General features: G+C 38.8%; 2 protein-coding genes across 7 annotated transcripts; one reads left to right on the forward strand and one right to left on the reverse strand.

The window, feature by feature from the left end:
• Nucleotides 1-5,058: 5,058 nt before the first annotated feature.
• Nucleotides 5,059-9,396, forward strand: LOC129243897 (uncharacterized). 3 transcript variants are annotated; one of them, XM_054881324.1, is made up of 5 exons: nucleotides 5,059-5,248; nucleotides 5,932-6,806; nucleotides 6,922-7,006; nucleotides 8,472-8,705; nucleotides 8,801-9,396. In XM_054881324.1, the coding sequence occupies exons 2-5, from the start codon at nucleotides 5,946-5,948 to the stop codon at nucleotides 9,040-9,042; spliced, it is 1,422 nt and encodes a 473-aa protein (XP_054737299.1). In that variant the 5' UTR covers nucleotides 5,059-5,248; nucleotides 5,932-5,945; the 3' UTR covers nucleotides 9,043-9,396. The 3 variants fall into 3 exon arrangements, with proteins under 3 accessions (XP_054737299.1, XP_054737298.1, XP_054737300.1); XM_054881323.1 differs by lacking the exon at nucleotides 5,059-5,248 and adding an exon at nucleotides 5,255-5,546; XM_054881325.1 differs by lacking the exon at nucleotides 5,059-5,248 and adding an exon at nucleotides 5,255-5,355.
• Nucleotides 9,397-10,292: 896 nt separating this feature from the next.
• Nucleotides 10,293-15,193, reverse strand: LOC129243896 (protein lines). Of its 4 annotated transcripts, XM_054881322.1 has the most exons (3): nucleotides 14,520-14,812; nucleotides 10,913-14,012; nucleotides 10,716-10,829 (listed from the first exon to the last, which is right to left on the reverse strand). In XM_054881322.1, exons 2-3 carry the CDS (start codon nucleotides 13,931-13,933, stop codon nucleotides 10,821-10,823), a joined length of 3,030 nt encoding a protein of 1,009 aa, XP_054737297.1. In that variant the 5' UTR covers nucleotides 13,934-14,012; nucleotides 14,520-14,812; the 3' UTR covers nucleotides 10,716-10,820. The 4 variants fall into 4 exon arrangements, with proteins under 4 accessions (XP_054737296.1, XP_054737295.1, XP_054737293.1 ...); XM_054881321.1 differs by lacking the exon at nucleotides 14,520-14,812 and adding an exon at nucleotides 14,820-15,193 and having other exon boundaries at nucleotides 10,293-14,012; XM_054881320.1 differs by having other exon boundaries at nucleotides 10,293-14,012; nucleotides 14,727-14,829.
• Nucleotides 15,194-15,776: the final 583 nt, after the last annotated feature.

Here is a 15,776-nt window from a genome sequence, read left to right on the forward strand (position 1 = left end):
GTATTGTCTGACATAAGTATCATTAAATAAACGTTTGCCTGTGGAGATGTGAGTTAAGAAAAACATTTAAGAGCAGTTAAATTTTAATATATTTTCTGTGGATCAAATTAATTTGCTGTGGATTTGCTTAAAAATCTGATTTTCATTGACATTACTTGACGCTCACACGCGATAGTTCTGCAAACACAATAACACTATATTCACATTTTTTTACTAATACATTCACACTTCTTTAATTGCCTTCGTTGTTGTTGTTGTTTTAACAGCATAGGTAGCCCTGTCTGTGTAAGTATATCATCGGTCGTCTTCGTCTAGCTCATCTAAGGGTAGGCCCCGGAAACATGCTGTTTCGACAGGTTGGGTCCACAGGGAGAGGGGGGTTAGATGAGTCGGTTTGAGGGGACATGTGAAGAGGTGGTTAGTGTGGTGCGGGGTACCTTGACATGCCGGACATGTGTTTGGTATGTCGGGGTCGATTCTGAATATGTAGAAGTTTAACCTGTTACAGTATCCAGAACGTAATTGTGCCAATGTTACACGAGTCTCACGGGGAAACTGGAGCTCTTCATCTGCGATAGGTGGTGGTTGGACTCCGATTACGGCATTCACAGGACGGGAGTTCAAGAAGGTGGTAACGGTCTCCCAGTGAATGTCGTTTATTGACTGTCTAAATACTGTCCGGTTCAGTAGGCTTCGGTCAGTTTGGTCCTGGATTTCGTCAGCGTAGTCTAGGAGGTGTCTCCTGACATGCCTGGGAGGTGGCTCAGGCTCAAGCAGGTGTCTGCAGGGGTGAAACCTGCGGTAACATCCCAGCAGGAACTGCTTGCTGAGCAGTTTGTTGTGCTCCGCTACTGGGAGCATTTGTGCCTCGTTGAGAAGATGTTGGATGGGTGACATCATTAGGCACCCGGTCGCTGTCCGAATGGCGGTATTTTGACATGTCTGTAGCTTTGTCCACTGCGAATCACTAGTTCCAGGCGACCAGACAGGCGCAGCATAGTTTAGAACCGGCCGGCCAATTGCCTTAAATGTCGAAAGCAACAGTTCTTTGTCTTTGTCCTTAGTGCTTCCGGCCAGCGATTTGAGGACCTTGTTGTGATTTTGGACTTTTGTGGCAATTGCGGTTGTATGCGCAGAGAAGGAGAGCAAGCTGTCAAAGGTTACACCCAAAATTTTTGGGTTACTTACAGTCGGAATTGGTGTGTCGTCGACTTTTACCTTAAGGGACAGCTTGACCTCCTTTGTCCAGGTGGTGAAAAGGGTCGCCGTGGACTTGGTGGGGGAGAGTTGGAGATTCCTCGCTGTGAAAAAGCGAGAAAGGTCGGTGAGGTAATTGTTCACTTTGGAACACAGGCCATCGATGTCATTGCTCGACGCCATTATCGTGCAGTCGTCAGCGTATGAGATCAGGGAAACTCCCGCTGGTGGTTGGGGTAGCTTCGAGATGTAGAAGTTAAAAAGCAAGGGAGAAAGGATACCACCCTGCGGTACATCTTGCTTAATCTTCCTCTGCTTTGATATTTGATCTCGAAAAATCACTGACGAGTGCCGACCGCTCAGGTAGTTCGCGGACCACCTCTTCAGCCCTGGCGGGAGTGTCGACTGATAAATATCATCTAGTAGCATCGAATAGCTGACTGTGTCGAAAGCCTTCTTTAGGTCCAACGCTACTAGGTTTTGGTTAAGCCCGCGATTTATCTGGTGGTGAGTGCAGTGGTGGTGCTGTGCACTCGTCGGAATCCGTGCTGATGTGGGACTGGGGCCAGGTATGTCGTGTAGAGTGTGATTAGGAGGGCTTCAAGTGTCTTCACTACTGGGGAAAGGAGAGTTATCGGCCGATAAGACTCCCCTTGGTTGGCGGGTTTCCCAGGTTTCAGTAGTGGGACCACTCTCCCTGCTTTCCACTTGTCAGGGATGATGAGAGTGGCCAGGGACAGATTGAAGACCCTTGTGAGAAATCCTACTCCCAAAGGTCCCGGGTGCTTCAGCATCACCGCGTTTAGTCCGTCAGGGCAATTGGCTTTCGATGATTTCGACTTGTTGATGGCCCCCTGAACCACATCACCGGAGAAAGTAAGTGGCGCACTGTCGTTCGCCAGTTTGTGCAGCTTCTGGTAACACGACGTTTGGTTCTGTCGGCCGGAGGATGCAGTATGAAAAGCCGGCTAAAATAGCTCGCGCATCTCTTCGGGTCCGACGAAGTACAACCGTTGAAGGTGATAGCCACCTTGTCGTTGTGCTTCGTCGGGTTCGACAGGGACCTAACGGTGGACCAGAGCTTACTCACCCCAGAGGTGAGGTTACAGGTCTTCAGGTGCTCAACCCATTTGGTCCGCTTATGTTGATTTACCAGTTGCCGGATCTCCAAATTGAGATCCCTTATGCGGGGATCCCCGGGATCGGCTTGGCGTAGGTGGTCACGCTCGTTAGCTAAACTGGCTGCTTCGGCTGGGAAATGAGGACGGATGTCCTTATAACTTCCAGCTGGAATGAAGCGAGCCGCAGCAGCTGTGAGCACCTTGCAGAATGCGCGTTCGCCCACGCGCACATCAGTGGGGATGGGAAGAGCGGCGAAGGTGTCCTCGGTGAATTCCGTGAAGCCGACCCAATTAGCTTTTTTAAAGTTAAAATAGGGCCGGTGGTTCGCGGAAACAAAGTCGGCAGGTCTCTCAATCGAGACGATAATGGGCAAGTGGTCTGATGCAAGCGATAGCATAGGTCGCCACGTTATGCTATTTATCAGACCCGCGCTAGCTATTGTTAGGTCAGGCGAGCTGCTACAATTGCCCACTACCCTGGTGGGGGTGTCGTCGTTCACAGTGCTGAATGTCGAGTCGTCTATCTGCTCTGCCAATAGCTGTCCCCTACGATCATTTGGCAGGCTTGAATGCCAAAGATCGTGATGCGCATTGAAGTCACCTACCACCTATCCGTTTTCACCTCTGATGAGCGCACGTATATAAGGGTGATATCCTGCCGGGCAGCAGGTGACAGGGGGTATATATATGTTAAATAATTCGAGCTCGGAATCGCCTGACCGGACAGCTATGCCTTGACATTCTAAGGTGCTGTCCCTGCGGTCGATTCCTTCATCGATGAGACGATACTGCACTGTGTGGTGGACTATAAACGCTAGGCCACCACCATTGTCTCGCTCGCGATCGTGTCTGTGCACGTAATAGCTATTCCTGGTGATCAGAGATCACCTAGCGTGCAACTTTGTTTCTTGGACCGCAGCTATTTTAATACTGTGCCGGCTCATAAAGTCTACTATCTCGTCGACCTTACTCGTAAGTCTGTTGCAGTTAAACTGGAGAAGCTTGAAGCTTCTCGGTGAGGCCTGTGTAATTCGGGGGGTGAGGGACGCGTGGGGTTGTCTACGTTGGACCTGCTGCGCAATCCACTGTGGTTGTTGCGGCCTGATGGTGGTGGGCGGCCGCGCCTCCGGGGGCGGTGGTGGGTGCAGAGCTCTGCAGCAAGGGGCAACGTAGGCAGTTGTCCACTCACGGGTGGTGCACAGGCCGGAACATTTCCGAAAATGGCACCAGCCATTGCAGGAATTGCATTGGACTGATACCAGATTCCGAGGTATTACGGTCTGACACACGGAACAGACTGTGCGGGGGACCAGGAGCTGCTGGTTTGCCTCGCACTGGGGTTGGAGGAGGAAGGAAGGGGAGGGGTTGAAGGGGAGTTGTGTTGCTCCGATAGGCTCCTCACCGTGGAGGTGTGGGTTGTGGTGGCGGTTGGTAGTGCCGGCCTATCAGGGGGTGTAGTAGCCGTGGAGGCATCAGACGCCTGCTGGCGGGAGCAACACGTGACCACATACCGTGTGGACCACTCCTTGTGCGACTTAAGGCCTGAACAGGTCTTAAGGTGGCTCCACCCGTCGCACTTATTACACCTAACCGAGGTGGAGTTCGGGTAAAGCCGTTTGTGGCAGACGCAGCAGTAGAATACCTCTGGCCCGAGGTTGGATTCGACTCCAGCTCTCAGGAGAAGTATTTGGAGCAGGATTGCTGCGAGAGTTTGCTCCTGTGACGTAAGGGTTGGGGTGATATACGATACACTAGACAGGGCTAGTATACTGGGGCGACAGCCCTTAGTCGGGAAAAACCCGCGTCATTCCGGTAACGTAGAACCGGCTGACATGGGAATGTTAATTGCCTTCGTCACTGTCCATGCTTTTTCGAAAAGCAAATTTGACAAATGACTGACCAATTTGGCGACGTATCGCTGTAACTCTCGAAAAAAAAAAATAAAACCGCATAAGAGCGCACCATTCGGAGAAATCCATTTCAATTTGGAGAGTTTGGTAAGTGTTATTGAAATATGTTTATAATCTACGCTTCACTCAAATGCAAACTAAACAAATCGAGTAAGTGCAGACAATTTGTACAAAACGACGCTAACGACTTTTGCTTAAAAGTGAACTGTCTAGGCGCCTAAGTAACACAAACAAATTTTCTCTATTTCGTTAACTAATACGTATTTTCAATTGGTGTAAACCCAAGGTTACGCGCTAGATGTTTTACCAGTCGTCCATAAAATTCTTTTAAGTATAGCAATGTGGCAGAATTTTTATACCTAACTTTTATATCTCCGCATTGCTGATCAGAATTATGCCAATATTTCTCAATTAAAAGCGTACTTTAATTCATGAGTGGAAAGTAATTGCCAAAAACTGAAAATTTAACCAATTAAGCATGCCCAAAATGATTCAGTATTCATATATTTCTGAAAGACATATGTATGTACATCAATTTTATTATTCCAAGAAAGACAGTTACAATCTTTGTTTTTATGAAATAATAATATTATTTATTTTTTTTTTTTTTTAATGTGGTAAAAATTGTAAAAGTTATTATGTTCACCTTAAGTTTACAAAGGAGAAATAAACTGCAGTGTTTTAGAAAACACGCTCACTCTTCAAAAAGGATGTGTGTATGTATAAAAATGCGTAAACACAAATTCAAATGTTTGGCCATGGGTAAAAGTAAACAAAAAAGCATTACTCGTACCGTTTTTTCTCAGTTCTCTTCGACACAGCTGGGAGTTATTAGGGATTTGAATGCATTATTAGGGATGCTGCAACAGATGGCTTAAAAAAATATTGGTGTACATTCCGTCTACATACACAAGCGGCACTCATTGTATGCATGATTATGGGCAATTGACAGTGCATATGGATATGTGCATGCCTCTCTCCACACGATAATACGATTTGATGTCCGGAAGTACAATTACGGTGATTAATGTTCGCAGCAAGCTGATAGATACCTACTAACGAAACAGTGTCAAAGCTCAAGCGTTTAAAGACATTTGCCAAATCATGCATTAAAAAAGTTGCCATAAGTAAATGGTTTTAAATCACATCCTACAATTTAAAAATTATACTATATTTCACATTGTTTTAGTGTGAGATTACTTAAAATGTGAAGTAATAATTAAATGCAAAGCAAAATTTCAAAACTACATTCGAATAAGTTCTGCAGGACAATAAACCGAAGTTAAGCCTAAACATTTATATGCACTAAATTAAACATGTGCGTAGATATATTTCTTTTTTATATATTTTAGCGTGTGCCGGCCATTTCAATATAAAGTATTAAAACAAAGAAACATTTTAAAACTTTTCAAGTGCTTAATGGATTTTTCACACAAAGTTAAATCAATGCATTAACCATTCTTATTGATTTTTCCACAGTAACGCCTAAAAAAGCGAGCACTATTTGTTCACATTTTTATTGTTTCGATAATAAATAGGTTGTACTGTTTAACATATTAACATTTAACATATAATATGCATATGTATATGTTCCAAAGCTCCCAATGTAGACACATTAAATGCTCCGTTTTATTTGATGAAGTTGAAATGCCTGTATCTCCTTTTGTTTTGCAAATTTTACATTATATTTTTTTCCTGTTTAGCAAACTTGTAAATTATGGCGAATTCTGCGAATAGCAAAGATGTAATTGAGTTTGTAAAGGATGCTGAAGACGAACGAAAGGCAAACGAAGAACTCTCGGAAGAGTTCGGAACTCACGTATCCGAACGAGTAAAATTGTATGAAGCGGGCATGAAAGGATCAGCATCGTTAGCTCATCTAAGAAACAACAAGAACAACAACATACGGCATGTGGTACCTGTAGGCGTGTTGATTGTGTTATTTACTTTGTATTTAACAACTGCTACCTTACAATGCAACTATGTGAATAGAGAACAGGAAGGTCTTAGATGCAAAGACGACGATACTATATTGCAAAGTCAAGAACTACAAGCACTGGAAGCGGCTAAACGTGTAAGAATACTCGAAAAGCTCTTGGAATACAAAGATCTTTGTACTGAGCTAGAGGTGTTTACGAAAGATCTGCGTTGGACAAACGAAATTTATGACAAATTAGATTCGTTAAAGGAATTTGAAAATGAATGGGAACAATCGGCTAAAGGTTTTCTAGATATGAACAGTGGTAGTGGTACTGACGGTGAAGAGGAACAAGGTAATTCCAATATTGAAGAGATTGGAGTAGAACCTGAAGATTCTCAATTAGCTGAAGAGGATAACAAATCAGTACGCCGGAATGGACAAAACTGGCCACATGGAGCAGTTGCATTGAAAAAGAAAAAGGTTAAGAGCGAAAATAATAAAAATAACCATAGCATTGGCAACAACCCCAACAGTAAAAAAGATCAGCCAATAGCCAAGAAAACGAATACGGCAGAACCTATCATTTATCTATTCGCGTTGGTATTTATTTATTTACTATTGAAAGCCGCCTCGGACATAAATCAACACTACAAATCAGTGAGTGCACACGTACATATGTTCATACACACATGTGTATTTATGAATATAAGATATATAGACCAAAAAAGCGTTAAATTATTAATTGGATATTATTAAACTTTTTTATTTGCAGCAAAATAAGGGAGGCAAACGGCTAAGACGTTGCTCTTTGCAGTCTTATGCTCAGACTCACAAACAAGATCGTCGTGCTTCCAAAGGTATAGCATACAATAAATTGTAAGAATATGTTAATTCAGAAGAGTTAAACTATTATTATTAATTAAAACTAAATTGGGGAAAAAATGAAAGTTAACTTTTAAAACTAATAAAAAAAGCTTTATTTACTGAGGAAGCAATGAATATTATGTTGAAAAGGAAGCTAGATATAAAGCTAAAGAAAATTAATGAATTCCAAACTTAATCAAAAAAATTGCAAACACTTGCATTCCTCTGACATATAAAATATAAATAAAGTACTCACAACTGCAGTTTAAGAATCTGTATAGAAAATATGTGTTCTATTGTAGTTTACTACTGGTTTTGAAAACTAAATACTCACAAATATATACATTTTACCGCACGCACAAATGCATATATACATATTTATGGGAGTGTAAATGAGATCACACGCATATAAAAAAAATTATTAAATTAATTTACCGCAATTTCCATTAAATGTACGTATGTGATTTTGTTTTATATATTTGTGTATTTATTTATGCATTTTGGTGTATTTATCGATTAATTTTGCAACGGTTTATATTCTAAAGAGTAGTTTAATAGTTATATTCTCCATAACTATGTATGCCTTTCTCTGTATATATACACATTTTCTTCCTTCGAATTTCTTCCGTCTTCCTTACGTTACACTTTTTTCAATTCCAGGTCTTCATCGTATTTGTACTCGTACTTACTGAACGACCCTAGCACTCTTTATGGTATCGCATTAAATGTCTAAGTATCTATATTAGGTATATGTGTATTGTATGAACACGAACAGCACATCCTTGCAACTCCATGGCCCAAAAAATAATTTAAACTCTCTGTTTTTTGTTTTAAAATTTCATTGGAAATTGATCATCTAGATCTGTCTCTATCGCTATTGTAATAATATGATCTATGAACTGTGTGATATACTTCGTTTAAAGCATATATGTATGTACATATGTATATGGATGCATTACCATAGATAAGTGTATGAATGTAGAATGGTTTGCTGTGAATGTATTTATTCATAAATTGGTCCATGACTAGTTTACAATGCTTTGGAAAATATATAAAAGTTCTGTAAAGTTGTGCAAAACCTCGAATGAATATCAATTTTAATTGTAATTAAGAAAGAAATTTACATTTAATTATGCTTAATAGATCAATAAAAATTTAACTCTCTATAACTGTAATTGAAAATGTTTGCTGTTTTATTTACCGACGTCTTAGGCTTTCAAGTACTATAAATTTAAATTTGTTCACTTTCTGAATTTGATCATAAAGTTTTGTTTTTGTTTTTTAAATAAATACATAGTAAGTATATAGGCAGTTCATATACACATATAAAAGATTTAAATTCAAATAGAAATAAGTGAAAGGATTCTGCTTTAAAGCCTCAAATAAGACGTCAACGACCTAAATGAAGGGTAGTAAAAATGAATAATATTATAATAACATTAACAAATTCTACTTTAGGGTCTCCGAAGAAAAAATCAAACAGAGAATTAATACTGGAAATGCGATCGAAGTCCGTAGATCGCTTCAATGATAACGCTGCGAAAAAATCCGAAATACTAGCCAACCTACGGAAATACACATCGTTTGATGATCATAATCGGCTAGAAAATATTGAATACGGTGCCTTTCGTTTTCCACATCTAACAACATGGGAGGCCCAGAGTAGAGGGGCAATTTCTTTCAATCGTAAAGGTAAGTTTATAATATTGTTATCAATTAAAAAAAAGGAAAATTTTCCAAACCAAAAAAAAATTAAAGATAAGGGGTTCTTCTTTTACAATGTTTAGAAACTATGTATCCAAAAGTATCTAACCGACGTTGCTCAGTACCAATTTCACTAAATTTTCAACGTCAAAAACTATCGACAATGACATTAGTTCCTGCCTCGAGTATGGCCCGCCGAACTTCTTTCTCAGGCGTTCATTTTGGAACAGAGGCTTTCCTAGGCGGATTACAATTTGCTGATCGCGGACAGGATTCGCCCTTCCTCGAAGTCAAACGCCGTGTGCGTATGATAAATCGACACTAAGCTGTTAGGCGATTGAACAAAACAGAAAAGATCCTTCTCACCACTGTCGGATCTGCCAGAATAACTTCAAATGATATCTAACCAAGAACTATCAGCCAGGATCATTCACCAAGTTTATGGGGAATCTCTTTTTAGTAAAATTCATTCATTTCATCATGAACTTTACTTACATATGTATAAACATAAACCAAACATATAAAACCCCAAAACAATTTAATTTTAAGATAACTTTATAGGTCATAACTATGAATTGAGTATCGTATACATATGTGCATAGGTATGTCAAGTACAAAAAGTCCATATTAATAAATCTGTATTTAAAGATACTAAATGAACAATACAGGAAACATCGACTTAATGTTTTTAAATGTTTTCTAAAATATTTGCTATAGTTTATTAAAATTTGGGTGTAATAAGAAATGTTTATATACATCATATGTATATACACACATATAGTGTGAAGATGTTTTTATATAACTGACCGAAACGCAGTTTAAAAATATGGTATGCTTCACTATTCTTCAGCACTCTCACACTAATCGTGCGCTATTGTACGATCCAAAATTAGAAATTATATAATTCCATAGAATTTGTATACTCTACAATACTTTATAAAATGTTTCTTTATTACGTAAAAACTTATAAAATATTACAAATATTGTATATATTATAATATATATATGTACACAACAGTAATGGTGGAATTTCTCACAACTATTTCGGCACTTTATTGGGGTTGAAAATTAGCTTGACTATAAAAAATTAAACACACCCTTTGCAACCCTTCGATCAAACGCTAAGCCATTGACATTAAAACATTTCTCAAGATGCACTACTGAATTTAAGGTTTTGAACTTTTAGTTAAATTGTGATGATCGTAAGATATTAAGGGACATATTCTAAAGAAAGTGTGGCATTTGTTTTTTACATTCAAGTCATATTTCTTTCATATGCATAATTGGAAGATCGTATTTACATCCATTGACATTTTTATTATAAAATTATAGCTATTAAATATTACTTTAATCATACATATACATATATAATCAAACTGGGCACACATTTAAAGTGTATTGTAGCTGTTGAGTTTTTAATGGTTAAGTATTGTGTTATTGTTTTAAATTTTAAGAAATACATCTTAAACTAAGGCAAGATTAAAAACAATCTTAAAACTGTTGAATAATCATTTTAAAAATTGTTTTAGGTTACACAAATAAAATTTTAATATATGTATTTTGTGTACGTCAACTTTAAAGTTACTTAACTTTATTATATATGTAAGTCACTAATTGGCAAATTAAATTATACTAATTTATGGTTCTACATTAAGTTATTTAAATTTTAAGGATACATTTAAATTAAAATAAATGTAACTATTGTTTAAAAGAAAATTTCTTTGTGCTATAGATATTCAAGTCTTTTAATTTAATATTACGTTTGATAGTTTTTATTTCATTTTCAATTTATATTAAAGGTTTTTGATAGCACAAGAACAATATTTGTCACCGCAATAAGAAAATAAATTAAATAAAAAATAAATAACTTCTCTGATAGTGTAATTTTAAGCTATTGTCGATTTTTTAAGAAAGCTGTAAGGAACATTTCACGTTAGGCTGCGATCGTTGCCCTCATAGAGACTTTCGCAGCTTTCCAGTAGCCGAAGCACCGGCGAAATGTCGTAGGGATATAGCTGGCGAGCTACTAATCGTGAGATGTGCAGGCGCAGTCTTATCAGAACACTCATTGCTTCGTCCAGAGTTGGTGTACCCATTCCGAAATCATGACAGCTTCGTAAGAACATATCCCAATTAGCTCTTATATATTTTAAAAAGCGCAGGAGATAAAGTAGAAAACATGTCTCATTACTCACAAGTAGATCAAGCAATAGGTCTGAGCTGTTTGAAATCATTTTGAGAAATTCTAAAAACGTGTATACGGGATTCAACATAGACACGAGTTCAGGGAAAGCATTATTGCGAAAGGATATTCCAGCTGTTACGTCCAACGTACAGACCATTGCTTCGATTAAATGGTCATCCTGATCATCAAAAAGATGTATGAGTATTTTGCTAAAATGACATTCGGGGTGAAATTCTAGTTTGTGTTTTATAAATGACTCCAATTTCCGCAGTACATCACGAATGGACCGCTCAATAAGTACCATATCTTGATAGGCGTCACAGTCATGTGAATCAATGGAAGAGTCGGAGGAATCGCTGCGTATCTCCTTCACTGTTACAGCGACAGATTTGAGCACAAGAAGCACCATTTTTTGTAGAATCGTTTTATCCATTTCGATGACATTGGCATCTGGTTCTATAGGACCATTCGATATAATTACGGTAGAGTTGAGGGACTGGTCGTAGTTAGACAGCTGCTGATTCGTTGGAGTAGAGACTGTAGCAGCAGATGAACAATTGCCGCCACGAGGCTGCGGCGATGACGTATGCATTTGTGTCATGCATCGTTCCGACGTCCCCGTCTGTGGACCATCCTCTGTATATATAACCGCTGCGCGCTTGAAGCCCAAGAAACTAACCATGTTCTCAGGCTGACGCCTCGGAAGTGAGTCTAAAATGCGTGCTTCTTTCACATGTCGTACAATTCTTTGAGCTAGACGGCACGTTTCTACCGGCAACATATCCTGCAATGCCAGCGTAGATCCGTAACAAAGTGCTTCGTTAAATAAGCACAGTAGCTGCTTATAGACGGTGCATGACAACTGCTGCTGTTGTAAAAGTAATTCGAATTTATCTAGTTGCGCGTAGAAAGGGCGAGTTTCGACCACTGAAAGATTCGCCTTCACTGATATGATATTTTCCCATAACTGTAGAAAATTTAGGATACAATGCTCTGCATGATCTATATGCATATGGTTTACGATAAGGGCCGACATATTCTTCACCAGAGCAGGCCATTTATTTTCGAGTATTTTAATAGTGACCCCTTTAAGATGTGAGGTATCGAAACTCTCCGAATCGGTAAGCGTTATTATATGACAACCTGACGATAAAAGCGAATTGGCAACGGGGTTCGATGTAATTGGTTGCGTGTCGTTGATGTCCACATTAAACTCTGCTGTATTGGAAGTGTTCGAAAAGTGTGTCGCAAGTGTATCAAATGACGGTGTATGCGAGTGGTGATCACCTAAGCTGTTTTGGTGCATTTGTTGATGATTATAGGGGTGGGTATGAGCACTTACGTAATGCGATGCCGAAATTACTGACTCATATGGAATTGTAGGAAGATAGTTCGTATTGCTTTGGATGGTAGTTACGTGAGGAAAATGTTGACGATGGTGATGCTGCATCGATATTTGTGATACGTGATGATGATGATTCCTCCGCGCGTGCGCCTGAACCATACTTTCTTCCAACACATCGTCATCCAAATCATCCTCTTCATCATCTTCAATTTCTTCCTCATCGTCTTCATCATCCTCTTCGTGATCAGCTCCATCACCAAGTGTGCCACGAAATTGTAATGCGAAGTAGTTTGTTTCTAATGTTGGTTGATGCGGCTGAAAATGAAAAAACCTCTCGGGATTTAACCCATCACTTTCCGCACTACCACTCGTATTGCTATATGCTATATTTCTACATCGATCAGACCCAGTAGACCCACTACCTCCTTGAATGTCGGCAATTTCATCCTCAAGAGGGTGCAAATCAATATCTTTCCACTCAACTATTCTTTTGATTATCTCCAAACTAAAATGTATTTTCTGAACCGCAGTACCGTCGAGTCGATCAAAATTAAATAAATTATCAACCAAGTTCTTAAGCCAATTATCATTTAGCTCTTGTTTTGCGATCACCAGAAATGAGGCCAATACCCTTGCAGCTAAAAATTGTACATACTCATTGCTGTAGGCAGCCAAAACGATAATTTCATCAATAAGGTTATGATCATTGCGTATAAGTACATCGCACACGTCCATAATGCGTGCACAGATAAAACCTTTCGAATTTTGCTTAAGATAAATGTCAAAAAGTAGTTGCAAATTTGAGAGAAATTGTAAAAGTTTTTCCGTCGGCCATTCCGAAAGATTCGCAATTCGTTTTTGTCCATTCGAGTCGATCGAATAATGTGATTGGAAAGGTTTTCGTAATGTGCGTTCGGATACACCGCAAAGGCATTGCTTGTTTAGCGAGGTTTCGAATTCACGCATATCCTGAGAATGGGCTGTTGTCAATGTCGGAGTTTCCTTTTGATGTATTGTTTGTTCTGTCAACAATTTTGTGTTGGTTGTGTTTACCATAATGGATAGCAAATCTGGAATCAGTGTTATGCGATCGACTTCGTCGGAGCTGCTGCCTGTTGTACCAGTGCACCCAATTTTTGCAATACCACCATTTTGCGATACTATTTCGGGCTTTATAAGTTTATTACTGGAACTTGTGCTGTTTGTGACGCCTTCGATTCCTGGTAGAATGTGCGCAGCTGCTCCCTGGTCATTCAATAAATGAGACAATGATGTGGCACGTGAGCCACTAGGAGTGGAAGTTGGAGAATTGTTTGTTGAACTTGGTGTCGATATTGAATTAGCGGAAGACGAAAGCGAAGAGCAACGTAACTGTTGCTGATTACTGTTATTCACTAATTTGCCATTGATACTTGATTGTAGAAGGCTAACTCCTGCGGTATCAATGATGTCGGGTGGCGGTGAAGCTGTTGCTGTGGCCACTCCTCTTGACGAAGCCGATTTAACAACTTTAGCAGATTTGTTTATATTAGTTTTAATTTTTTCAATTTTTTGCCGTTTTGTTTGTGGCTGCTCGACATTGTTATTGCTGCCGCTATTGCAATTGTGATTATTGTTTGTTGACGTCGGTGTGGTATTACTACTGACAGCGTTCGGATCTACTTTAATAGATGATGAATTAGACATTTTGCGAACGATCGACAACACGTTATCAGAACTTTCCCTTTACTCTTACAAATTGATATACTCCGATGAAAACTCCGATCTGCAAAATATTAAAAAAATACTAGTGTTACATATGATGGTTCATATGTAAATGTGTGTTTAATAGTGACGCGATCAAATGTTTTTTCTATTTAATATATTACTTCGAAACTGGTAATTTAATAACAATTTTTGTGTTTGTCTTATAAAATTTGAACAATTATTAACACATATATTTATTTTAGGAATTTTCTTTTAATCAACTATGCTCAAACTGGCTCATGAAACAGTTGTACCATCCCATTGGACAAAAGAAACTACTGTGCTACGCATTTGCAAGGTTACGTATGCATTTCAACAGCAACACCAAAACCACGCACAGGTTTTATGTGGATGCCGCTGTTAACTTAATAGTGGAGGCGTCAGTTCTCTATCGCATAGAATACGCACACGCGGCGACAACAGAGTACTCTGTTACGTTGATACATCATTAAAGAGATAAATATCCTCATATTTTCAACTGCGATTGTGACCAGTTAGCACTTTTTAACCCAAAGTGCATATTTACCTTTTTCCTATCTTTTTCCCCCCTTTCTGCTTTTTAGCAATAGCAATAGACCAGTGACACTTTCTTGTTTCTTTCGTTTTCTCGCGAGATCGAGTCCGCTTTCTTCACTTTATTCTGTCTGCTGTGCATTTTTCCTCACGTATAGCTCTTTCATTCATTTATTAAAACATTAAATGGCATTTTTAATACAACCTAATGTTCACTTACTGCGACAAAAACATTTTTTCTAATTATTATGTACTACTCAGTTTTGCTTTTTTATTGGAAATTGACTTCTTAATTACACACACTAATACACACCATCTTGCAGTGCAACCAATATGACGGCAGAACGAACCGATCAACCAGTTACCAAATTTGTGCTGCCACTTTGTGTGTTATATTTAAAGGGCAAGCTACATCTAAATATACTACATATTTTCTTATAGCTATTTTTGTCGTGTCTAACACTTCTTGAATATGCATATATGTTTTATTATATAAGTCATAACATTTAAACAAATAATGACATTACGGCAAGAGAAACCAGAACAGCCTAAGTATTATTTCGAACGATAGGTTGCACAATTGTCCGCAGTGTTAACGTCTCTGCTTGCAACCTTGTAATGCTATGTTCCCACGAAACGTAATTCGATCTCTAATTTATGATTAACTTCCCAATTATCCTTTGAAACCTAAACGAAGTGAACAAATATTGAATAATAACCATAAAAAAGTACTTTATAATAATAGAAGAAAATAAATAAAATATGAACATCATTATTATGTCGAGAAGGATCCTGAATATAAGTTAACACATGACTCCCACGAGTGACACATGAATACCATGTGCAGACTTAGCTACTTTGCATGAGCGTGGGAAAGCTAAACTTTTCATGATCCCACAAATTAAATTCACATAACTGCAGTGGTAGGGATCATATTCATACTTACCGACAAGTGCAGACTACAACAACAACTCCATATTCATCTACCTATACAAACTACAACAACAACATTGGAATTCCACGCTTTTCAGACCAACAACAACAATAGAGTATTTGCCAGAAAAATAATTGTGCCAAGAATAGGGACAAGTTAGATTTTAATTTATAAGTTAAGTTCAGTTCCGTTTTTGAGTTGCAATAAAGAAGAGCGCATCGCGCTACAAACAAAAAACCTCCGGTTTTCTTTTTTAATAAGCCACTTCCATTCATTCAGTAACTGGATGGAAACCGATTGAGTTAATTTCTTCCATGCCAACGTGGCTTAAAACTG

The sequence above is a fragment of the Anastrepha obliqua genome, chromosome 4 (genome assembly GCF_027943255.1).
Source record: "Anastrepha obliqua isolate idAnaObli1 chromosome 4, idAnaObli1_1.0, whole genome shotgun sequence".
Lineage (NCBI taxonomy): Eukaryota > Metazoa > Arthropoda > Insecta > Diptera > Tephritidae > Anastrepha > Anastrepha obliqua.